At 43.5% G+C, this 27,331-nt stretch overlaps 1 protein-coding gene across 1 annotated transcript in view; it reads right to left on the bottom strand.

Moving 5' to 3' along the window:
- Positions 1-27,331, bottom strand: part of LOC306930486 (A-type voltage-gated potassium channel KCND3-like) — a 169,443-nt gene that overhangs the window by 2,784 nt on the left and 139,328 nt on the right. Inside the window, exon 4 of the mRNA XM_079511481.1 lies at positions 6,263-6,364. Within this exon, the coding sequence (XP_079367607.1) occupies positions 6,263-6,364 (102 nt within the window). The remainder of the gene's footprint in view (positions 1-6,262; positions 6,365-27,331) is intronic.

The raw sequence follows: 27,331 nt of genomic DNA, 5'->3' as shown, positions 1-27,331 counted from the left end.
TTGCACCCAAAATATTTGCTATGCAATTAAGTTATATATACTGTAGCTAAAGGTTCTGAACAAAGTATAATTAAAGCTGCTATAAGCAATAATATGTCAAAATTTGAATTACTTTTTTTTTTTTTGGTATTCAGACTGCCAGAAATGGGTAAAATGCTCCCAAAACAAAATGTAGTCTCTGTGACACATCTAGGGGCCACAATCTGCATTCAAAGATTTTCCTATAAGCTTGGTCATTGGTCGATTTGACCTGTCTGCTTCCTGATTGGTTAGTCATTGCGACCAGCTTTTTTCCGACCAATGACAAAGCTTCTAGGAAAATCTTTGAATGCAGATTGCGGCCCCTAGACTGTCACTGTCACAGAGACTACATTTGTTTGGGGAGTGTTTTACCCATTGCTGGCTGTCTGAATACCAAAAATAAAAAAAATTAGGTCATTAAAGTTTTGACATATATTGCTTATAGCAGCCCTAGTAGACCTCAAGTGTCCTTGCTAGACATCATTATCAGTAATGTCTACGGCCCCGGGCCATGAATAGTCCATTCAGTAACCTCAGCAGTATGCTCAGTGACTGCCTGACTGTACGAGATGCTGCAAAGAACATTTTAATTCATTTTTGTCAACTTTAATGAATAGAGATCCATGTGCACTCACTCAAGTCTGAGATTGGTTCTTTGAATCTGATTGCTTATTTTGTGCATTGGGCATGTCACATATTTGGGCTAATGCCATCGTTATCAGCCTTGCCTTGTGCAATTTGCACAAGTTTACAAAGCAATTTCCCCTTGCTGAAGCATTCATTTATAAGGGAAATGACACACTACCGTTTTAAATTCAGTCACTCGTAACATTGAGGCTTTGTACGGCCGAGGATTTGTTTTTGATGTTTCAGAGTGGAGATTGTGGGGAAATATTCAAATAGAAACTGATCGCTGTATACTTGCCTAGGCATTAGTTTAACCACTTAAGCCATTTAGACCTGAGCTCGATTCTACAAATGTCTTCTAAATCATGACAGTTTTCTGAAAATGTCAGTCATTCTCAAACATTTTCTTGTGAAGGACCCCAAGAATTATCTGAATTTGGCCGCAGACCCCCATCAGAAAATATGTTGTTCCCCCCAGAAGAAAAGATTTAAAAAATAATTATGATGATAAATCACCATTCAAAATCCAAAATGCCCCTTTCTTGTGGGAACCGAAAGATAAGTCACGCTCTCTCTCTGCATGTCTCTCTGTCTCTCACCCAGTTATGTGATTTGAGCCTCTATATGTAAATTGTGCAGCAATTTATGGCAATAACCAACTTGAGCTTTTCTCCATCCACATAGGGCTAGCTTCTCTTTCATCTCGTTTGGATCTATCAGCCATCAGATACCAGAGAGATGACTATAGTGCAAAGTGGATGGGATGTATGGGGCGGGTCATCTAAGCATTGTAATTTAGTTACAATTTTAATCTAATTAACTTTACAAATTGATTTATTATTATTATTATTATTACAGTGCATTCTAAATAGTCTTTATTATTGTATTTGTATTTCATGATGTTCTGTAAACATCCAGAACATTGTGTTGTGGATGGATGGTAGTCATTACTACCAGCTCACACACTTTGCTTTTGTTTAGTTTGGTTTTGGTCATGGCTGTCAGTTCCCACCTGATGATGTGTTGGAGTTCAGACTGCTCCAGACCGTACTGAATAACTGCTAGCTTACATAATGTCTTGAGGCTAGTACTGAAGTCCAAGACATACAGGTGTTTTCCTTCCTCCAAAGAGGATGATACAATCTCCCATCATGCAACAGCACATATTCTTCATCCTATGTGGGTGATTCCCCTTGGGCTCAACCTTCTTCCAGGAGAAGGTCTCTGGACTGAATTTCCAGAATTTCCACACATCATACACGTCACATCATACACTTCCCCTGCCTACACCACCAAATATGTACAGGTCTCCATTGTAGGTAAAGGCCGAATGACCCTCACGCCTTTCTGGAAGAAGTTGTGTAAAAGGTGTCTCTGTGTCAAACACACTAATGGTGTTGTAGTACTTATCCTGTTCCCCATATCCCCCAAATACAAACATCTTTGTCCCGATGATGGTGGCAAAATGAAGGCATGTACCGTAGCAGGTGGTTTAGATCCTGTGGTGTTAAAGGCGTAGTGAAATTAAAAATACGTTTTTCACACTTTTAGACCATATCCGTGGTCATCATATGGGCATACCTAACAATGGATGCCAAAAAAATGGGCAGATTCTCATGTCTGTGTGTTTTTATATCAAAAGTCCATAAAAATATGTTTGAGTGGTGTAAACCACTCCTACAACTGGCTTTGTTGTGCATAAAAAATGAGCATGGTTGCTATGTTCAAAATAATTTCTGACGTAATGAAATCACACCCGGGTGAACAGGGTGAACATAGCAACCATGCTCATTTTTTCTGCACAGACATGATTTCATTACGTCAGACAGGCTTACACAGGCTTTTACACCTTACACCACTCAGTTCACACGGGTGTGATTTTTTTAATTACTTCCTGAAAACGAAAACGTGCTGCGTGATGACGTGTAGAGATACACATCGATAAATGCCAATACAAATGAAGTTCACCAGTTTGATTCCCATACGTTGTCCTCCTCCTCCACAGCTGGTGTTGATTAAAGAACTACTCCGTTTTTAATCTCATTCAAGATGACATCCAGACAGTGTATTAATCATCACGCTAAAATATGTATATAGGTTGTGTATAGGTTAGAAATAATCCGCTGGATTTTCCCCAGTCTCCCTGTCACTTTGTTTACAAACGAAATTCACGTGCAGGAAGTCACATACTTTGAGACCCCATAGCCTGGAGGGATGCAACGCTCTGATTGGTTCAGAAACTTCAGAGCCAGCGTTTCAAAATGAAACTTAAAAATAAAATGTCCAACATTTCCGTTTCCCTACACCTTTAATTAAAGACCAGACCATTGTGCTGGTAGATGTCATTTTTCCATTCAGTCAGCCTGGCACGTCCTCCCTGGATAAACATGACCTTCCGACACGTTGTTGTCATTGTAAGTGTAAAATCAGTTCACGTTCAGCCAAAAAATGATCGCGTTTGTGAACGATCGTTCTTTGAACGCGTTCGGGTACAACATGCTCTGGTGTGTCTCCATGTTTGCCTTTCTTTGTTGTCGTTTGCTGTGAAGGTCTGCCATTTGGGAGAATTCCTCACAAAGAAAAGCTTGTCTGTTCGGAGATTGGGTCTTTTGATGTACCGCAAGATTGATTTAGTCCGTATGACCCTGTCCCAGCTGTCCCTGACGTTTCAATGTAGCAAGAGAATGTCACAATCAATCCAGCCAACTTTTTTCTCTTCTTTTTCTCTTCCAGAATCAACTTTACTGATCACGGTTTCACAGTTTTTGATTTATATTTACCCTGTCAATGTGCACAAGAAACGGTTGTTAAACAAAATGTGCTTAAGTGATGCAAGTTTTGTGCTGCAACCTATTTGCTCTACTGGTTGCCTATTATTATTATTATTATTATTATTATTATTATTATTATTATTATTATTATTATTATTATTATTATTATTATTATTATTATTATTATTATTATTATTATTATTATTATTATAATATAGCATGTCTAGAGCATAAATACAGGATACACTGTACAGATAGATGCAGCATACACATACCCTGTTCCTAATCACTGTACTGTATGTTAATACAACTACCTATGGACTTTATTTATTTGTACATTTTTATTCTTAGGTCTGTCTGTCTGTCTGTCTGTCTGTCTGTCTGTCTGTCTGTCGGTCGGTCGGCCGTCCGGCCGGCCGTCCGTCCGTCCGTCCGTCCGTCCGTCTGTCTGTCTTGGGATGGCTTTGTAGTTTGCGGTGGTTGTAGGAAGAAGAGTGGCATCCAACTAACTATGGAGGTGTGCAGCAGTGTTGCTCGTGACGCGCAGGTTTTCTCTTGTAATATTAGATGTACACAAGTAATCTATGTGAAATTGGAATTTTGCTCTGAAGAGTATGTACTGTACACACCGTCCCCAAGACCCCAATAACCAAACTCTGTCCGTCCTCTTGAGGAAGCAATGTATACACGGCCGTCCGACCGTCCGTCCGTCCGTCCGTCCATATTGCTTTGTTGCATTGCATTGTGGGCTTTCACAGTCAATCCTATCTATCTATCTATCTATCTATCTATCTATCTATCTATCTATCTATCGATCGAACCATTACTCCCTTTAGTCAAACACACAGGTTAATCCTCTATGGTCCTTAAGTCTAACAAGGCTAATAGCTAAAGTGACCTTCTGCACTAAGGGTAAGTGGGACCTCTTTATCATAATACCTGACAGAGTCTGTAGCTAGATTAAAAAATCAATGTTGGTGTTTCCCAGATTTCCCTCGAAATGTTCTCTACTAGTGAGGCAGTCATTTTGACATGTACCCCCCCCCCCCCCCCCCCCCTCAAAAAGACCCACTCAGGAGTACCGAGCGAGTGACAGCACTGGTGACACCAGTGTAATTTGATGTGCCAGCACTGCCAGCCTCATCATCACATACACTGACAGGCTCTGGGTCTCTCAGTGCTCTACAGATGGCATTTATATGATAATTTTAATCAATCCCAGACATCCATGAGCTTTCAGTACTGGACTGGATTAGATCCGAATGGATTTTTATGTATTTTTTTACTGACTGTGTGAGAGAGAGTGTCTCGTGGTGATGTGTTATGTGAGGGTTAAGCCAAGTATATAGAAATCTGTATACTCGAGAAAGTGAACAACAAACGGAAAGAGCAGTAGGTAATCCACGGCATAATGAAAAAGAACTGCATCTACAAAGTGTGGAGAAGAGAAGAAACGTATACCTGTATACATTGCTTCCTCAAGAGGATGGACAGAGTTTGGTTATTGGGGTCTTGGGGACGGTGTGTACAGTACATACTGTTCAGAGCAAAATTCCAATTTCACATAGATTACTTGTGTACATCTAATATTACAAGAGAAAACCTGCGCGTCACGAGCAACACTGCTGCACACTTCCATAGTTAGTTGGATGCCACTCTTCTTCCTACAACCACTGCAAACTACAAAGCCATGCCAAAACTAAAGACATCTCTCGGCTATCGTACGTTCCCAGTCCCACCGCCACGGACTCATAGCAACCTCGCATCAATGCCACTGCAGACACATGGGTTCACAGTACACTGGAGGATTTTTATCGCATCGCGGGGGGACTGTGTGTGTGTGTGTGCGTGCGTGCGTGCGTGCGTGCGTGCGTGCGTGCGTGCGTGCGTACAAAACGCGCATTATTTTTTTCCTGTGTGTGTGTGTGTGTGTGTGTGTGTGTGTGTGTGTGTAGTTTGATTTCATCATCACTAATCAAAATAATACAAAACAAGTTAACAACACATAATAATAATCCATCCGTTACTACAATACTGGGTTTAAAAACACAGCTGAAACATGAAGTCTGTCAACTCCCTCAATTTCCTTCTTACCGTATTGCGCTGCAACGTAACTCTAGGATGAGCCGCCCAAAGGGCAGCGAAATTCTAGTATATAAATATTTTCCCAGCTATTTCGTAACAGTGGCCAGCTAATTATACCGGACACCAGAAAAAGCAACAATCTCACACTGAGGTTGACTCTCTTTCAGCTCCCCAGACAGGGATCTCATTTAGCAGAATCTTACACTGACAAAGTAGTGCTGTACTGTACATGAAGCACTTTATCTCATCCCCAGACTTTTTTTTTGTTGCCCTAGGGGTGAGGGAAGTTATTAAAGGACAGCAAGTGCAATAACTGGTATCAGTTATAACTTAACAGCCCTTGGGCTGATATGGCAGTATAACTATAACATAATCACCATGAGTGACCTGGCTGTGGGAGGGACTCAGCATGTCAAACAAGCCAGCGTTGATTGTGACCATATGGCCAGGCTGGGTATATGTGACTGTGAACAAACCTTCAGTTGGATGACCTCAGGCAATTACAGATGCCCAATCTTTGTACTGTATTAGTTACTAGGGGTGCAAAAGTTAATGGCACTATTTGATTGAAATGATTATACAAAATATTTTTTGGGGGGGTCCTTGACATGAAAATGTTTGAGAACGACTGACATAGAAAGTTTTTCAGAAAACTGTCAGGATTTAGAAGACATTTGTAGAATCGCCCTCAGGTCTAAGTGGGTTAATTATATGTATAATGCTGACAGCCCTATAGCTGGCGGTGGTCTGTGTCTCACCGTGAGCTCCAGGAGGTCGTTGAGCACTCCGTTGCGTTTGCTCTGGAGGAAGGCGTTGGAGCTGCCGTTCTTGGCCACTCGTATCCTGCACAGTCTGGCTTTCTGCGCATGCAACGGGAGGAAGAAGAAGAAGAAGTCAACGTCAGCCTATGTAGCAGTGGTGGTGGACACTGGACGAGTATTCACAGGTGTTATATAAAGCAGGGGTTCTCAACGTTTTTGGCCGGGGACCCCCGGAAATGCTTTGGCAATGTCTCGGGACCCCCGCCCCGCCCCCTCCCTACCCCCAATATAAATTGACTGCTACAATAACCTTAAACCATTTTGGGCGGGAACCCCTTTTGGTGTTTTAAGCATTGTTATAATTTAGCTATTGAAAAATAGCAGATCTACAAGCTCATAGCGCGCCACCGAGTGGCGCGCTACGAGCTTGTAGGTCTGCTATTTTTGAAAAAAAAGTGAAAATAAAATTTTAAAATAAATCTTTTTTTTTTTTTTTAATAATTTGGGGACCCCCTAAAATAATTTGGCGACCACCCGAGGGGTCGCGACCCACGGGTTGAGAACCCCTGATATAAAGAATATAATGTATGGTAATAACAGTGGTGTAGTGGCTCTGTCAGCTTTCAAACAGACAGAGAACTCACTGATGCACCCAGATTTGGGCTGTACGCAGGCAAGAAGAAACCATTGTCCACAAGTTGAATTATTTTTTGATTGCATATTTACCTCGCCATTAAAGTGCATTAAAACAAACAGCTTCTCTCTGTGGTATTCTCCTGGCTGGCCTGCTGGCGTACCCTTGGTGTCAATCAGCCAATAATTCAGTGAACTAATCAATTAAAGGAGCATTCAGTGATTTGGGTGATTTGGAAAAAAACCCGGTCCGCCCCGGAAACAAGATGTGCACATGTACACACTCTACAGTGGGGGGAAGTGCAACAGGCCAACAGCACGTGCACCAAGGCCCACCCCCACTTGATTATGATTGGAGGAAGGCCCCTCTCATCCTGATTGGATGAAGGCTTTGCCACCCAAAGCCCAAACCAAAACTAGGGTTTTTTTGACCCCAGGGGTTCACTGGGAACAGGGAGGAAGTTCGTATATGGTCAGCACACAGTAGGGAGGATTATCAAAAATAAAAAGGGGAAAAAAGTGATATTTGAATTAAGTGAAATCACTGAATATACCTTTAAATTAAATTATCTATTATTTCAAAACTGAATAGACTAAATAATACACAGAAAAAAATCTGTTAGGTTTAGTCTCTCAGACCCAAAACTAAAGATTTGTTTTTGTCCACAATTCCATGCTGTATTTAGGAGAGATAACAGGCAAACGTTGCTCAAAATAACAATTCTTCTTCATTTTCCAATTGTGATTCTTGAAAATTAAGTAATAACAATAATTTAACTCTTGGGAGCATACACTTGCAAGAGTTAAATATCTATAAGGGTCCATTTGGTTACCAACTCTCCATAATCTAGCTAGGGACCACCTGGGACCCCCTCAAGGACCACTGGTTGAAAACCACTGGTAATAAGAATAACACATATATGTCAGGTTCAGGCTCTGTATTACACTGAATGAATGAATGAATGAATTAGTACAAGCCCCACATATCAGGGCTACATAGTCTTAGTGATACAAGCTGATCACCAATCACATCGATATGCTAAACCCCCTAACACATACAAATGACAAAGTACATCTTTTTAAAAATGAGCAGACCTACAAGCACACAACGCATCACTCACACAGCAACGGGCTGTGACCTTCACCTATTTTCAGTATATGGAATAGCGCCAAAGTGATTAATTCTAAATCATAATCGTAATTTTGTAAAATTTGGGTTCTCAAATTCTGCCCGAACCCGACCCGACGTTTTCGTGCCGGGCCTGAAATGCATGCTAATTAGTCGGGCCGGGCTAGGCGTCGTGCTCCATGAAAAAAATATACGGTATATATATTGAATTTCTTCAATTTTTTTCTTCACGGGACTGAAAGTCAGCTTGCAAAAATACTGTAGTTACTGTCCAGGAGAGAAGAGAAAGAGAGAGAGAGTAGAGCGTGTGTGTGTGTGTGTGTGTGTGTGTGTGTGTGTGTGTGTGCGTGCGTGCGTGTTTTGGAGGTGTTAGGTGGACAGTGGACACAGAGAATTCATATATTTGTTTACTAATGCCTTATTTATCAGCACCAACGAACTCGGTAGTCGTTGCCAGGGCAATCTTTCTGCTGCAGAAGGACTCCTCTTAACACGAGGCCTGCCGGGAACATAGGAATTTTAAAACGTAGAATCTTGTGGCCTGCCACAAACGGAAAAGCCGTTTTAACAGCGATGTATTAATTAATGCATGTTTTAATACGATCGTATCGAAATCTACCGTCAGTTAGCTTTGTTATGCTTCTGACACAATGGGCGCGGCCATTTTGAAAATGCGCGCGCATCCACTTACATTGCCGGCTCTGGTTTCAGACGGCTTTATCTCACAGAAGCGACATTGCAGAGGACGCTTTGTCCCAGACAAGCGTTTTCAACGGCCTGTAGCAGGCGCTGTGATACTCGCGGTCAGCTTTTTCCACCGCCGAGCGAGACAACAACAACCGGTCATGATACCACACACAGCAGCTTTTCACAGGAACAATGCGATTACGGATATTTGGATCTTCAAAGTAAGTGTTACGCGCGATAAAACCTTGGCAATACGCAATCGAGGGATTAATTAATGGCGGCAGGCAGACGGTTAACAACATGAACCATAGCTTCCCTAGTCTGGGCATCCCACGACAGGCAATTTGTGGTGAAGGAGAGATATGGTGAACACGGGAAAAAAAGTGGTCAAAGTCTACAGTTGTAACTCAAAGTTTACTTAAACCACTTAAAGTGTATTTCAGACTTTTTTATTTTATACATGAATGTTGAGTACTGGTGTTGTTGTTTTGTCCTGTATCTGTTTTGTAATTGTTATGTATCTGTTGTTTGTCCTGTCTCAAACTTCAATAAAAATACTTGAATAATAATAAACCACTTAAAGTGGTTTAAGTGGTTAACTAACAGACACATGTTAAACAGAACCTTTCAGAAGATCCAGAGAATCTCACAGTCGATCACTAACCAACCGTCTGATGAGAGCCACATGGGGTCCACGATGAAATGCAGGAGTGACGCAAAAAGTCACGTTTCAGTAATACAATATCAGGGACTTTATTAACGACGGCTACAGCAGTCCGCTCCGGCAACAGGAAATGGATCAGTGCTCGATAGATAAACCTGCTTGCCGTCGCAGCCGTTCCTAGTACGACAGAATGTTATGTCATAACCATGTTTATTGAAATAAACTGTCATACATGTACACCGATTGCTCCATCATCACCTCTCTCTTGTGCTGTGTAATGTGTTGGCATGCTCTGAATGAAGAAATAACACTAATTCCATATGTCATAATAACCGCATGTTTATCAAAACTGTTTTAGAATAACACAAATTGCTCCAGCACCTTCCTCTTTCCACTGTTGATCATGTCCAGCGCATGTAAGAAGCAAGTTATCGGCAAGTGAGCTGACGCGCGACGGGGTGTTCTCTTTTTCTTATGTCTGTGTTTATGTTTGACACATGCTGCATAGACGCGTCGTCACCATGGGAACCAAAAAGCGATGGGAACCCGTCGCCGTCGGCTGTTTGCTTGACGATGAAGTGCCACATTTTTTACATTTTTCCAGTTTTTCATGTGTCTATGAGGTGACAGTACTTCATTAGACACCCTGGAGTCGTTTTTATGTGCAATGGTGTATTAACTTTGTATTTAGGGTTTCTTCCTGGAGGCTGAACCCTTGACAGTCAAACGGGCCAATGAAATAAACAGTAATATAGTGACATCAGCCCCTCCCCTAACCACTCCCCCTTTATCATACAACTACAGCTGTGGGTGCGGCTTCAGTTTAGGTGGATCACCACCCATCACCACCCACCAGGCATACTTAATGAACTGGTGGGCGTGTCCATATAAAAGCATGATTTTAACAAATACTGTACACTTTTTGGAAAAAGTTCTTCCTCCTTATATTATAATAATACCTGATGATCATGTTTTAGGGTCGTGGCACTCCATCTTTAACGATTTTGACTGCTACGGCGATTGCGTCATAGCAGCCGTACTAGCGGAGCCGTCCTGAAAACCGTCGTTGCTTAAAGTCCCCATTGGCCCAGCGGCCTCAGCGACTGAGACGGCCGAGCAGACGCTAATGGATGGATTATAGCTTCGGTGCTCATTCTTGCCCAATGGAAGGCTGAGGATTTAATGACAATAATGTACCTGTCAGCCAAATATAAAAATGACTTTAATTTCACAGTCTATAGGCTAACATTTGTCAACGGTGTTCCGATCTACACCATTAAAAAAGACGTGAAATATGCACTTAGTACTTTGAGTGCAACTTTTTTGCATTTATGTGACCCTCAATTTTGTCTAGGAACGATGCGGAACAATCACAAGAGGGAGGGATGGAGCGAGAGAGAGGGAGGGAGAGAGAGAGAGGAAGGAACGCAAGCAAGAGATAAAAAGGGAACAAAGAGAATGGGAGAGAGATAGATAGCTTGATAAGTGAATAACTGTGTAGGTCAGGATAAACTCCTCTTTGGACTTTGCCCTATTGTGCTCAACAGCAACAGCAGCAGCAAACAATTAACAACCGCATTTCAAGGGACGGGAGACAAACAGAGCAATGCCTGCTTCTGGTTCCTGGATTCTTCTGGTTCTGGAAATTGTCATTCAGTGAGAAAATGCCTTCCTTTGAGGCAGTGAAACGATGATGATGATAAACATAATAACTATATGGGTATGTGTGTGGGTGTGAGTGCAGGACAAAGGTAAAATAAAAAGTGTGCGTGCGTGCGTGCGTGCGTGCGTGCGTGCGTGCGTGCGTGCGTGTAGCCCCTGACTACTCCTCTCTCCCTCTGAGCAGTTGACGATGTGATTGAAAGCGTGCAGGCCGTCTCTGCGTGCCTGAGTTTCTGTAGACATACCATATTGATCAAAGGCCCGACAATGGAGAATAATGACTCTAGCCTTCGCATTCTTCCATTTTCAGTTCCTATTCTGTTAACTGAATTAAAGCGCATTATTGGCTATTTCCCCTACCATAAGCCCTCAATGAATTTAATTGAATTGCATTGAATGGGGCATTGGGGTGTTGTGCTAATTCGCTTATTTCCATCGCTCAAAAAGTCTAATGTTTAACTAAACATTTATAACTATGTTTAAACCTAATTTATACGTTATTAGTAAATAATTAGTAAGTAGTCAACTATTCATGAATAAGCCATTTATATACATTTGTAATTGTTAATAAATCATTTGTAACTAAAGTTATATAATATTTATAAGCTATTTGTAATAATAATAATAATAATAAACTTTATTTATAAAGCGCTTTTCGAAAACAATGTTTACAAAGTGCTTTACAGTGTCAAAGGATAAACAACAATCAAAATGAAAATGCATAAAAATAGACAGTGTAAGACAATAATAGAACATATACAGTACATACATGGACATGAAAGAAAAAAAGAGCAATATGATGAATCTAAGGAAAGGCTTTAGTGTACAAATATGTTTTCAAATGTGATTTGAATGTTGACACAGAGTTAGCTAGCCTTAGAGCGAGAGGTAGGTCATTCCAGAGTCTGGGTGCCCGGGCAGCAAAAGCCCGGTTGCCCATAGTGACTAAGCGAGTCGAGGGAACTTCCAGGAGGGCCAGACCTGAGGATCTGAGGATGCGTGCTGGCCTGTAAGGTTTCAACATATCTGAAATATAGCTAGGAGCCAGGCCCCGCAGGGCTTTAAAAGTAATCAATACAATTTTGAAATCAACTCTAAAAGACACTGGCAGCCAGTGGAGAACAGCCAGGATTGGTGTAATGTGGTCCCGCCTCCGAGACCTTGTAAGTAGTCTAGCTGCGGAGTTTTGCACAAGTTGAAGGCGGGAGATGACTTTTTTGCTGAGCCCTGAGTAAAGTGAATTACAATAGTCTAAACGAGATGAAATAAAAACATGAATGACTTTTTCAAGGTCTGCAATTGATAAAAATGACTTAATTTTAGAAATATTTCTAAGTTGAAAGAAACAAGATTGTACAACTTTCGTTACTTGCACATTGAAAGATAAATCTGAATCAAACATCACGCCCAAGTTGCGGGCCGAGGTCTTAACGTTGTTTGACAGAGTGCCAAGATGTGACTGGAAGGGGATGGTGGAGTGTGAAGGGCCAAATAGGAGGATCTCAGTTTTAGACTCATTAAGTTGGAGAGAGTTCTGGGACATCCAACATTTGATTTCTGATAAACAGGTGAGAATTTGGGTCATGTTACTGGTGTCACCGGGCTTGAGTGGAATGTATAACTGTGTGTCATCTGCATAACAATGGAAATTGATGTTGTCATTTGTAGATAAAGAACTAATAATGTATAAGCTATTTATATACATCTGTAAATTATTTAAAATGTATAATAACATTGTAGAACATTTAAGAATCTTTAAACATTGATATTTATGTTTGCTAAAACATTTGTAACTAAGGCTAAAAATCATTTACACAATATTAGTAAGTAGTTAACTATTAATGAATAAGCCATTTGTAAACATTTATAAATGATTATTAAATTATTTAACTTTTTAAATTATTTAATAACATTTGTTTATAAACATTACTTACCCCTGGGGGTACCTGTCATTAAACATTTAATTGAATGGGTAGGAAATACTACTCATGTGGCCTCCATGGTGGCCTCCATGTTTGTTCATGTTTAACATATGTTTGTAAAACATTCCTAAAATATCTAGCCTATTTGAATGTGCAGTAAATAGGATAGTAAATAGTACTGTGACCAGATTTGACTGAGGGACTGCCATAGGATTTTGTTTCATGTCATACGAAAGCAGGGAATCGTAGTTTAAAATTGACATTGGTTGTTCAAGTTAAATTAATGTGTTGATTTTATTATGGTATTTACCATAGGCAATATGCCAATATTGTTTTGTTCACTTTTTAATATTTTATGAGGACTTGGTTTCAAAAAATTAGTCCAGTACATTTTACAGGGTTCTAACTGTCTAACAGACCCAAAATGTGATTTATTCATTATGATCAGTTTGAAAAGTAGAAATATAGGCCTCCTTCTTATAGCTGCCTCCTTCCAATAAAAGCCCGGTATCAGAATCGGTTGAGACTTAATCATTGGCAGATGTTATCAAGAGCCCTAATGTAAAGTGAAGACAATTCATTATTTTTCGACTGTCATGTTAATGTGGCCTCCATGTTTGTTCCTGTTTAGCATCTGCTTTATAAAACATTCCCAACATATCTATAAATCATTAGTAGATGTTACCAAGAGCCCTAATGTAAAGTGAAGACTATTCATTAGTTATGACTGTAACTAATGAATAGTCTTCAATAGACTTAATGTGGGGAGGCACTGGGGGGACACTGGAGAGGCACTGGGGAGGACTGGGGAGGACTTGGGGGACACTGGGGAGGCACTGGGGAGAACTGGGGGGACACTGGGGAGGACTGGGGGGACACTTGGGGGGACACTGGGGGGACACTGGGGAGACACTGGGGAGGCACTGGGGAGAACTGGGGGGACACTGGGGGGACACTGGGGAGACACTGGGGAGACACTGGGGAGGCACTGGGGGGACACTGGGGGGACACTGGGGAGGAACTGGGGAGGCACTTGGTGGACACTGGGGAGGACTGGGGGGACACAGGGGAGGCATTGGGGGGACACTGGAGGCACTGGGGAGTCACTAGGGAGGCCCTGGGCAGACAGAGTTATTATTATTATTTTCTTTTTTTTGGCGCCCCTCCCCCCATGGCGCCCTAGGCCTGTAGGACCCGGGCCTGAATGTGGCCTCCATGTTTGTTGATGTTTGTAAAACTTATGAAACACATATGAAGGCCACATGGGGGGAGGGGCGCAAAAAATAAATAAATAAATAACTCTGTCCCAACTCTGTCTGCCCAGTGTCCCCCCAGTAGAGCTCTTCACGGGTCCGAAAAAATGGTTCCGAAATCCAAAATTAATCTGTGACATGTTACCGATTCCGACCCGTTCCGAGATTTCTTTCAAATAGCGGCGCCGAGTCCGACCGATATCCGATTATTTCCGACATTCCGAGAGACCCGACCAAGCTAGGCAGACATAAATGTGGACTATATAGAAATAATATAACGTATTGACCAATTACCATTTTATGATTAAAGCGCGAGAGAGAGAAAGAGAGAGAGACACAGACAGACAGAGAGAGACTGCACGTTGCAGTAGAGGGTGAGAGAGAGAACAAAAAGAGTCTCGTCTCTTCTCGTCTCCTCAGCGTGCGTGCATTTAAATTAACCAAACGGCTAAAAGGCGCGACACTCAATGCACTTACTGTATAAACAGCTCCTACTTGGCTCTCTTCTTTATCCACGTGTGAGGAATGGGATACACAGGAGAGTTGTCATGGTTGCTTTAATCCTTCTTATATTCATTTGATTTGAGCTTTGCTAGTTTGCTTTCACCTCGTTGAGGTCAACACTGTTGTCGGGATCCGTGATCGTGATATAAAGTATAATTGCACGCCGGTGTTTTCATTCAAATCAGCGAAAGGCAAAACCATGCAGGACGGGGCTTGAATTGTGTGGTAAGCAGGCCCGGTTCTTAGTACAGGCCGACGAAGCAGCCGCTTCGAGCGCCACCTCTTAGGGGCGCCACTTAAGCCCTCCAAAAATATATTTTTTCTGCACTGGTTTCTGCTTTAAGTGGGGGGATATCGGTCGGGCAACTGGCAACCCACACATTCACATTGGGTGAGGTGACAAATGTTAGATGCTAGGGGGGGGGGTAGTCACCACCGTCTAAAAATGAATCCTCTACGCTGCGCGTTGCCTAGGAGACAGGTTTAACAGCCGACCCTTCCGGCCCGGGTTGAACCGGAAGGGGAAAAAAGATTTAAAAAAAAATGGATTGGATTTCCCAAGTAAACTTAAGGCTCTGCAGACAGTGGATATATATTTACCAGGCATGACTCCAACTCCAAGCAAAATGGATTCAACAAAAAATGGTAAGTTAATAAAATGTATTAAATCCTCCACAAGGATAGATGCGTGTAGAACCGTACCAAAACCGCGCCAGATGTCCTAAAATTCGACTTATAACGCATATATCTTGAACGAAGGCAGACAGCGATGCGGCCACTGACCGCGATTTGTCGGTGGCGACAGGCAGGTTGTTACTGAGAAGATAATCCAGCGTCCGTGGTGTTGTAGGAAAGCCCCGATGTGGGCGGGGTCACGGGGTGACGCGTCGTTATGGAGAAAAGCCCCACTGTGATTGGCCACAGAGCTTGGTTGAAAACGCAGTCACGTATCACGGCCACAAACCACAGGCGTGAACGGCACTTCCGCAATCTCTGCAAGTTGTGCGCTCCATGGGCACAATTATTGTGGGTGTGGAATTCTCTCAAATGTAATAATAGATAATAAATATTACTGGGACCACTACAGAAAATTGCAGATGAATATTTCAAATACAGGAACTCGTATTATAGGCTCTCCCTCTCTCGCTCTCCCTCTCTCAAATTGCCTATACAATTTCCCTCCAGCCATGCTAGGTTTTGACCCTGAAAAGCCATTTCTCTCTTTATGTCTCATTACCACTGTGACCTCAGCAGTGGTGGAAAGTAAGTGCTGTACTTAATTATTTGGATGCCCGCTAGGTGGTAGCATAAGCACACCTAACCTGTGTCATCCGTCCACTCTCACTCTACGCTCCTCATTTCCGGGTTATCAGTGAGGTGGGGGCTGTTGTTGTTGCTAGAAGACAGGTTTCTGAACTGCCCACAGCCATCCTATGAGACACAGACTGGTTTCTGAACTGCCCACGGCCCTCCTATGAGACACAGAGTGGTTTCTGAACTGCCCACAGCCCTCCTATGAGACACAGACTGGTTTCTGAACTGCCCACGGCCCTCCTATGAGACACAGAGTGGTTTATGAACTGCCCACGGCCCTCCTATGAGACACAGACTGGTTTCTGAACTGCCCACAGCCCTCCTATGAGACACAGACTGGTTTCTGAACTGCCCACAGCCATACTATGAGACACAGAGTGGTTTCTGAACTGCCCACAGCCCTCCTATGTTTCTGAACTGCCCACAGCCATCCTATGAGACACAAGAGTGGTTTCTGAACTGCCCACAGCCCTCCTATGAGACACAGACGGAGTAGAAAGTACTGGTGCTGTGTTGTCATGAACATGAGTGAGGACCAATTATATGAAGATAGGTTGAAAAGTGGTGAAGTGGTCCTTTAACACTCGCATGACTGTAGTAAGGCCAGGTACAACCAGAGCAGGCCCGGATTGGCGGGAGAACCGGGACATTTCCTGATGGCCTGCGCCTCCTACTGGCCTGCCTGCATGGCTGCAAAAAAAAAATGCAGTCCAGGCCAGCCAAACCAGCGCAGCGTTTATATGCTACAAAAGGTTACAAAAAATTATCTCTCCTAGACCAGCCAGGCCAGAAGCCACGGTCCATTTTCAATTCACACAGTGACACAGACAGAGAGAGAGAGAGTTGAGTCTGTCGCTGGCCTGGCTGGGAGGGATGCTGGGACACACCCCCTGCCTGTCGCTAAAGCAACGTGCTATTTCTGCTGCAGTGCTGAGAGGATTGGTCAAAATGAGAGACAATCAATTCTTCTTTTAGACGTGATTGGTTGGTTTGGCTTCTGGCCCGCCCAGGCCCATTCACTGTGAACCGGACCACAACAACAACAGAACAACAGAAGAGACAGGCGATGCGATAAAATCAACAAATATCATTATCGACATGGATCCAAACAAGAGAAAGCGGAAAGGTGGCGCTGAACGTGAGAGGGACAAAAAAGGGTCCTTGAGAAGAAAGGGGAAAAATGTCACAAACTAACCGAAATATTCGGCAGGCTCCCCCCCATCCCCCACCAGCCAGTTGTCGTCTGAAGAAGTACCGTCAACAAGTAAGATTAAAGAAATGTAAACACAATATACACACTGGCTGCTGCCTGGTGGTGGTAACTGTTTCGTGGTGGTTCTTCAACATACTGGATTAAGTGGATAGTGGATTTGGGAGCATGAGATGCCAGATATATAAATGCTTGATTGATATATTATTATTATTGATGAATGATAGAAGTTTAGAACACTTTGATTTGTTCCAATGGTGTAGGCCTACCTACTCAGTCCACTGTACCCTCAGACTTAGCAACAGCAACAATAACATTACTTTTGCACAATAGCACTCTGGTTGTTGTAAAAAAAAAAAAGAAGAAGCTTTATTCCACATTGTAGATTTATTTTTTGCAGTGCTCTGGACCTGGTACTAGTGGTACAGACTTACAGTGGTTGTTGTTGTTGTTGTCTGACTGAGTCCTATACTATGTCAACAAAAAGCTAGTAAGTAGTAAGCTACTACTACTACTACTACTACTACTGTTACTTACTGTATATTATTTCCAGCCTTGGATTTGTGGATTATAGGGATCTCATTACCATTAGAGGCCTGGATATGGCTTAATAAAATATATAATTTGTGCTGCTGCTATTTGAATGACACTTGGCAATCGGTTAAGATACTACAATACATAGAGGCTGCTATATGCATGCACTCAGACTACTCTCTACTGTATGTATAATACAGCAATTGGGAGCAATTATAATAATTCCTTCCATTAAAGTGCTGGTCATAATTGCATTAATGTTTGTCTTTAGTTCAATGTTTGTTTTATAAACGCATTGACAATAACATTTACGTCATGTGTCAACATGAGTTAGTTTCATATATTAGCGCCCCTCACTTCACAAGGGTGTGATTTTTTTCAACTTTAAATAGTTTGTCAGTGTGGTGGTGCTGTAAGGGTTGCAGCCAGTTGTATATGCCTAATTAGTTAATTAGTTAACTAATTCGTTAATTAGTTTAATAATTAATGAACTCCGTACGAGCGCGCGCTATGCGCGCGCGAGTGGCCTGGCTGGTGTATATGATTCCCGGCCTGATTTGGGGCTCCAGTCCGGCCCTGAACCAGAGCCTTAGATACTGTATAGACAGAGTTACGCAAACTGCATTCACTTCATGGGGCTTCAGTCCAATGGCGGCTCTCCTACATAGACTTCTATTGAGAATGGGGACAACCAACTGGGGCAAGTCCTGGACCGGAAGTAGGCAGAAATGCATTGGACTCAGGCAACAGCCCAGCTTTAATGATCTTAAATCCCTTTATTTTAGATTGTTTTGTAGTAATAGTACAACATAAACATTAAAGAGACTTTAGTTGTTACTGTACAATACTTTAAAACAGTTGTCATGTTGCACACATGCTTAAAATAGCTCTTATTTTCACCGCCCTCGTTGAAAACAGCATGAACAGCGCTCGAAGCGCTCCGTTTCTGCCCACCTCAATATCGTAACTCTTCTATTAGATGACTTCAGGTCAAAATGACCTTTTTTCCTGCAATGTCATTGGCTACTGTCTCCCCTTGGAGCTCCAGACACTTTGACTCCCTTCTCCCCCTGCGGGGTAGAGCCATTTGTCTTTTAAATATCCACTACTTGAACAATGGGCTGTCTGGAGGTGTGAGGGGGGGGGGGGGGTAGGTCAGTTTGAGATAGAGATAGTATAAGTATGCCTAAATTCATATTTATAAAATGTTCCAGATGAAAAAATATAACGGATGATTTGAATCGAATATTTAGGAAAAGGCATGGAAGGGGAACCTTCTGAAAGCTAAAGATAATCAACTTCAAAATCTCAAAATGGGTCAGAAAGACCCCACAGACCCTCAAGTGTTAAGAACATGTACTTAGTTACTTCCCACCACTGAGTAGACTTTCTGCTGCAGATATCTCCTCCTCAGGTGATCCAGGAGGTTATCACCAAGCAGACGGGTGATATTTACAGAGACGTACAACGCAACAGTACAACACAGACAAACATGTGATATTTACAGAGACGTACAACGCAACAGTACAACACAGACAAACATGTGATATTTACAGAGACGTACAACGCAACAGTACAACACAGACAAACATGTGATATTTACAGAGACGTACAACGCAACAGTACAACACAGACAAACATGTGATATTTACAGAGACGTACAACGCAACAGTACAACACAGACAAACATGTGATATTTACAGAGACATACAACGCAACAGTACAACACAGACAAACATGTGATATTTACAGAGACGCACAACGCAACAGTACAACACAGACAAACATGTGATATTTACAGAGACGTACAACGCAACAGTACAACACAGACAAACATGTGATATTTACAGAGACATACAACGCAACAGTACAACACAGACAAACATGTGATATTTACAGAGACGTACAACGCAACAGGACAACACAGACAAACATGTGATATTTACAGAGACATACAACGCAACAGTACAACACAGACAAACATGTGATATTTACAGAGACGTACAACGCAACAGTACAACACAGACAAACATGTGATATTTACAGAGACGCACAACGCAACAGTACAACACAGACAAACATGTGATATTTACAGAGACGTACAACGCAACAGTACAACACAGACAAACATGTGATATTTACAGAGACGTACAACGCAACAGGACAACACAGACAAACATGTGATATTTACAGAGACGTACAACGCAACAGTACAACACAGACAAACATGTGATATTTACAGAGACGTACAACGCAACAGGACAACACAGACAAACATGTGATATTTACAGAGACGTACAACGCAACAGTACAACACAGACAAACATGTGATATTTACAGAGACGTACAACGCAACAGTACAACACAGACAAACATGAAGACCATGTGCCTAATAATCCTCTACCCAACCTAAATCTATTCAGAACAGTAAGCCTATAACTCAAAACAGTATTTTCACCGCAGAAAATTACCCTTTTGCTCATGGGGATCAGAACAATGACAAATATTTGTAATATCGTACGCACGCACGCACGCACGCACGCGCACACACGCACACACGCACACACACACACACACACACACACACACACACACACACACACACACACACACACACACACACACACACACACACACACACACACACACACACGTACGTTATGGCTATGATTCATTCCTCTTCATATACCCGCAGTAACCTTGAACTTGTAGGCCTGATGAAGAGCAGGTGTGTGTGATAATGTGGTCAGTATGCAGGGATAGGACTACATTAATATCACATCTAATTGAGGTTCCTGTGGTTTCTATTCTCTGACTGCGAGAGACTGAGACAGATAGATGAGGAGACCTTGTTGTACACCAGAGTCCCCAGGTGGCTGCCTAATTGTAATGGGAGCCCGGAGCAGCCCGCCATTATGGCATAACGAAGACGGATGAGAGAGGAGGAGGAGGATAGAGAGAGGACGGAGCACGAGAGCAGTGGTGGAAAAATACTCAATTTTTTACCCAAAATGTACTTAATATGAAAATATATTAAAGTACAATTCTCATACAGGATGTCCCATTTCACACGTTCTCCAATTATGTATAAAATGAAAATAGCCGATCTACAAGCTCACAATGATCGATCAGCAACTTTCAAATGGCCGAAATGTATATATAGGGCTGAATGTATTTTTTATAACAACAATCAAAAATCTACAAAGAAACTTTTTTCAAATAATTGCTGTGGAGTAAAAGTACAATATTTGACCCTGAGATGTAATGGAGTAAAAGTATTGAAGTATTGAAAATTGGAAACACTCAAGTAATGTAAAATAAAATGCCTCAGAATGTACTTTCCAGTTTCCACTGACGCAGAGAGGGAGGGAGAGAGGAAAGGAGGAGCAGAGAGGGAGGGAGGGAGAGAGGAAAGGAGGAGCAGAGAGGGAGGGAGAGGTAAGGAGGAGCAGAGAGGGAGGGAGGGAGAGAGGAAAGGAGGAGCAGAGAGGGAGGGAGGGAGAGAGGAAAGGAGGAGCAGAGAGGGAGGGAGGGAGAGAGGAAAGGAGGAGCAGAGAGGGAGGGAGAGGTAAGGAGGAGCAGAGAGGGAGGGAGGGAGAGAGGAAAGGAGGAGCAGAGAGGGAGGGAGGGAGAGAGGAAAGGAGGAGCAGAGAGGGAGGGAGGGAGAGAGGAAAGGAGGAGCAGAGAGGGAGGGAGAGGTAAGGAGGAGCAGAGAGGGAGGGAGGGAGAGAGGAAAGGAGGAGCAGAGAGGGAGGGAGAGGTAAGGAGGAGCAGAGAGGGAGGGAGGGAGAGAGGAAAGGAGGAGCAGAGAGGGAGGGAGAGGTAAGGAGGAGCAGAGAGGGAGGGAGGGAGAGAGGAAAGGAGGAGCAGAGAGGGAGGGAGGGAGAGAGGAAAGGAGGAGCAGAGAGGGAGGGAGAGGTAAGGAGGAGCAGAGAGGGAGGGAGGGAGAGAGGAAAGGAGGAGCAGAGAGGGAGGGAGGGAGAGAGGAAAGGAGGAGCAGAGAGGGAGGGAGGGAGAGAGGAAAGGAGGAGCAGAGAGGGAGGGAGAGAGGAAAGGAGGAGCAGAGAGGGAGAGAGAGAGGAAAGGAGGAGCAGAGAGGGAGGGAGGGAGAGAGGTAAGGAGGAGCAGAGAGGGAGGGAGAGAGGAAAGGAGGAGCAGAGAGGGAGGGAGAGAGGAAAGGAGGAGCAGAGAGGGAGGGAGAGAGGAAAGGAGGAGCAGAGAGGGAGAGAGAGAGGAAAGGAGGAGCAGAGAGGGAGGGAGAGAGGAAAGGAGGAGCAGAGAGGGAGGGAGAGAGGAAAGGAGGAGCAGAGAGGGAGGGAGAGAGGAAAGGAGGAGCAGAGAGGGAGGGAGAGAGGAAAGGAGGAGCAGAGAGGGAGGGAGAGAGGAAAGGAGGAGCAGAGAGGGAGGGAGAGAGGAAAGGAGGAGCAGAGAGGGAGGGAGAGAGGAAAGGAGGAGCAGAGAGGGAGGGAGAGAGGAAAGGAGGAGCAGAGAGGGAGGGAGGGAGAGAGGAAAGGAGGAGCAGAGAGGGAGGGAGGGAGAGAGGAAAGGAGGAGCAGAGAGGGAGGGAGAGGTAAGGAGGAGCAGAGAGGGAGGGAGGGAGAGAGGAAAGGAGGAGCAGAGAGGGAGGGAGGGAGAGAGGAAAGGAGGAGCAGAGAGGGAGGGAGGGAGAGAGGAAAGGAGGAGCAGAGAGGGAGGGAGAGGTAAGGAGGAGCAGAGAGGGAGGGAGAGAGGAAAGGAGGAGCAGAGAGGGAGAGAGAGAGGAAAGGAGGAGCAGAGAGGGAGGGAGGGAGAGAGGTAAGGAGGAGCAGAGAGGGAGGGAGAGAGGAAAGGAGGAGCAGAGAGGGAGGGAGAGAGGAAAGGAGGAGCAGAGAGGGAGGGAGAGAGGAAAGGAGGAGCAGAGAGGGAGAGAGAGAGGAAAGGAGGAGCAGAGAGGGAGGGAGAGAGGAAAGGAGGAGCAGAGAGGGAGGGAGAGAGGAAAGGAGGAGCAGAGAGGGAGGGAGAGAGGAAAGGAGGAGCAGAGAGGGAGGGAGAGAGGAAAGGAGGAGCAGAGAGGGAGAGAGAGGAAAGGAGGAGCAGAGAGGGAGGGAGAGAGGAAAGGAGGAGCAGAGAGGGAGAGAGAGAGGAAAGGAGGAGCAGAGAGGGAGGGAGAGAGGAAAGGAGGAGCAGAGAGGGAGGGAGAGAGGAAAGGAGGAGCAGAGAGGGAGGGAGAGAGGAAAGGAGGAGCAGAGAGGGAGGGAGAGAGGAAAGGAGGAGCAGAGAGGGAGGGAGAGAGGTAAGGAGGAGCAGAGAGGGAGGGAGAGGAAAGGAGGAGCAGAGAGGGAGGGAGAGAGGAAAGGAGGAGCAGAGAGGGAGGGAGAGAGGAAAGGAGGAGCAGACGCGTTGTGAGCATGTAGAGACTTAGGCCCTCATTTATCAATTGAGTGTAAATTCTGCCCCAAATTCGAGTGTAGGATTCGTAGTACACCCACGTCGGGTCGGCATTTATGAAGTGATCGCAGACAGCTGATCCTTCCTTAATTTCGTTCGGACGTTTATAAATGTGACGGCTGAAATCTATCTGGCACGCCCTATGAAATCAAGCCTCGCCCTCGTTTTTGCGACATGAACAACTGCAATACGACCTGGAAACCATGGTTACAGGAAAAAAAAAGTTTCACTCGCTTGCCTAAGTTGCCTTGCTGCCCCCTCCCATACACACACACAGACGCACGCACGCACACGCAACTTGTTGTATCTTAAATAAATAAACCTGCATGAATTAAATAAAGCTGTAGGACTACCCTGTCTGTTTCTCCTCTCGCTTCGCTTCCCTTCCCTTGCTGCCCGCCTCACCCCCCCGCACGCACGCACATATCACAATTTGCACGCAACTGTCACTGTGTTGTTAGTTGTATATTCAATTATTAAAGTCTTTATTCATTTAATATACAACAAGATATATTAGTGAACGAAAACCTGAACCTGTGAACCATGAATTATATAACAAATAGGCGCGCACACACGCTGCTGTTTTGCAAGGTGCATCTCCTGTCCTGTCTGTCTCTCTCTATCACTGTGGTCCGTCCGTGACACCGTGACCAATTGACCATGCACGTTCGAGAGTCTATTTAAATTGCCTCGCTGTCAACTGTCAATTATATGAATATTGCAGCCAAAACCGTAGCCTCATGTGGTACTGGACAGTGGTGGTGGTGGTGGGCTGCAGGCTGGCTTAGCCGAATACTATCTCCGATGCGTTCCCACTTGCGCTGGCACGGCACATTTGGCATTCGAGCGACGCGTCGGGTTTATTAAACGAGGAGGAGATTGCACATACTGTAACTCCAGAAAGACATCGGCCTGCTGTAGATTAGGCTACAGTAGGCTACCCATGTTGGGACTCTCCGCGCTGCAGCACTGCACTATACTCTCCAACGTCCCGTCATGGAAATATTTCAGCACAGACAGCCCAAATCCTCGCATGTATGCGCTCATCATGCAAAACACTGTTTAAATGGCTTACGCATCTAACTTGCAACATTGTTTTTAAATGCGCGATTTTAATTGCTTGCTTGTAAAGTTGGAAATCTCCTACTAATTTCATATGACACAAAGACACATCGTTGATGTATTCCTTTACTTTTTTTTTCTTTTTTACATTTAGCCCATATACATACCTAGTTTTATATAAACATTTTAGGAGTGAATACATATGTTTTGATGCCTGTGACAGCCTCTCAGCGGTCAAACAATGCTGCCTCCGCTGTTCTAACTTAATGATACGACTACTATGTCACTCTACACGACCATTCTTACAGAAAAACAGGTGAGGACCAAGCGTACGACAGCTCCCGACCAGACGTGGTTTTTGTCTTGGGACAAGATCATTTTCAATCTTTGGCGCAAATCGTAAATGGCGTACACCCATATTTTGGCGTACGCACGGTTGATAAATGAGGGCCTTAGTCTAGTTTTTATCTGTTGACGAGATTGTCAGTATATTTAGTCTTAGTTTTAGTCATCGTAGCTTAGTTTTCATCTAGTTTTTTGTCTTAGTTTTAGTCGACAAAAACAACACTGCTCTCTCTTCAATGCAGCGGTTCCCAAACTCTGGTCCTGCAACCTCGTGGCCCAGTGCATGAGGATATTACGAGTGGGCCCCCAAATAATTGCCAAGACACTAAGGCCCCATTTACACTGGCAGCCAAATCCAGCCTGAATCAGATCTGAGCCACATCCAGATTGGAATCCGATTTGTCTACATGAGTCATGTGACCATTTAAACCAATCGGATTTCAATCTTGATGTGGCTCAGATCTGATTCAGGCTAGATTTGTCTGCCAGTGTAAATGGGGCCTTAGATGTCAATATAACATTGAATATAAAACATTTACATAACAAAGTGTCATGGTATGTTTTTTCTTTAAAAACCTGAAAATGACTTTTCCAATAAATAGGAACTTGAAGCATAGCCTAAGCTCACTATGTTACGTTCCATTGATCCAAGCTTTGAACCCAATCGATTGATTGATCATTATAATAAACATGCTCTGAAAATGCATGGGCCGTGAAGACTTCGGAGATTTTCAAGTACCAACCCCCCACGCTCTGTCTCTGTCTCTCTGGACACAAATCAGATATTCTCCCGTTCCACCAGAGTCCACCTACACGACTGTCTTGACTCTCCAATCAGTCACGCCAGTCCGCAGAACACGTGGGTGTACTTTTTTTTTGGGTGTACTTCTGGATTCTGACCTCTGTCTCGAGGCTCCAAAAAACAACAACAAATAAAAACTGGGTTCGTAGAGTTGGCACATGTACCAGTACTTTCTATACCCCTAACCTTCATAAAGTTGTCAATGCCCTTATTCCATCTGGCCCAGACTATACTGTGAGTCTGTGACGCCCTCCACTCAAGTCTCAGCGAGGGATCCATACACCTCCTGCCTTTTTGTGCAGAATGCGGCTGCCAGACTCATTGCTGGGACTAGGAGATCAGAGGACACATAACCAACAACCCCGGTACTATAGCAGCTGCACTGCACTGGCTGCCCAGTAACCTTTAGACTTTTGATTTTAAGAATTGAGTTGTTAACTTTTAAAGCTCTTAACGGCCTGGCACCTCAATATCTAACTGAGCTGCTGGAACCCTATATGTGCCTGTCCGCAGTGGTGGAAAGTAACTAAGTTTAAGTACTGTACTTAAGTACAATTTTGTGTAGTATTTCCAATTAACAATACTTTTACTTCTACTCCACTAGATGATCTCGGATCTCGGAAACTAAGGCGAAAAATGTTCGTCGACTACCTTTTTTCACTGACGAAAACTAAATGGAAACTAAGCTATGATGACAAAAACTAAGACTAAATGTATTGACAATTTCGTCAACAGATAAAAACTATACTAAAATGTTAGGAAGGGACTAGTGGACAAGAGATCCAGTATGTCATTTTACACTGCTGCATGCTGAAAATAGCCGATCTACAAGCTCACAGTGTGAGCTTGTAGAACACTAAAACATTCCAGGTGTCTAAAATGTGACTAAAACTAAATGAAAACTATTCAAGAGACTATGACTAAAACTAAAATCTAAATTTGCTGCCAAAAACAACACTGGTCTCCACCAGGATAATAGCATTTGTGATGTTTGGACAAAATGTGTAGGAGTAATATGAACATGTTTTTTTTTTTACAATAATCTGTCACCTGGTGGTTGTATACCGGGGCAATAAAAATAAATGTAATATATAAGACCAATAACAATGTATTCATAATGTGTATAGTGCACATACAAAGTTGTACACAGATCGGTGCAGTTATAGGTGTAAACATTTAAGTTGCATTTCGTCCTCTGCCTGGTGGGAATGTGTGTGCATAATTGCACGGAAATCACACGCTGTGTTAATGATTTGAGGCATTTTGTTCAAAATGGACACTTCCTACAAAGTTTGGAAGGCAATCTTGGAAAAAATCACACCTGTGTGAACTGAGTGGTGCAACTCCCCTCTCTCTCTCTCATTAGCAGGTAACAGTGCAACACTATCTCTCTCTCTCTCGTTTCTGGCACAACAGCGCCACTTTTGCCCCTACTGGTACTCTAAACGGACATAGTCACATAGGTTAGAACATAGGGACATTGCTGTTCCTTGGAGTGGTTGCACCACTCAGAAATCTGTACGAGTAATATATAGAAATGTGTTTTGCTAAAATCGGCCTCATGGTGGCGATATAACAGGCCATTGTGGAACATTTGTGGCAGAGGTTCATCGTTGGCATCCAATCTTGATGACCCGTCTGGGAGCATGACATCACCCTTCCCACGGCTGCAGGGTTGACTGTATACAGCTGCCAGGCAGTGGTGGAAAAAGTACTCAATTACCAATACTGCAATTTAGAACTACTTCCTTACGTAAATAAGTACGGAATTGAAAATGTACTTGAGTAAAACTACAAAAGTATCGGCATCAAAATGTACTTAAAGTACTAAAAGTAAAAGTACTCATTGTGCAGAATGTGCCATTTCACAAGTTCAAAATGTGTACAAAATCTATTGAAATTTTTCAAATGGCCGAAA

The sequence above is a fragment of the Electrona antarctica genome, assembly GCF_951216825.1.
Source record: "Electrona antarctica genome assembly, chromosome: 9".
In the NCBI taxonomy this organism is placed as follows: domain Eukaryota; kingdom Metazoa; phylum Chordata; class Actinopteri; order Myctophiformes; family Myctophidae; genus Electrona; species Electrona antarctica.
Note: the sequence above shows the minus strand (reverse complement) of the source record. Positions and strands in the feature narration are given on the sequence as shown.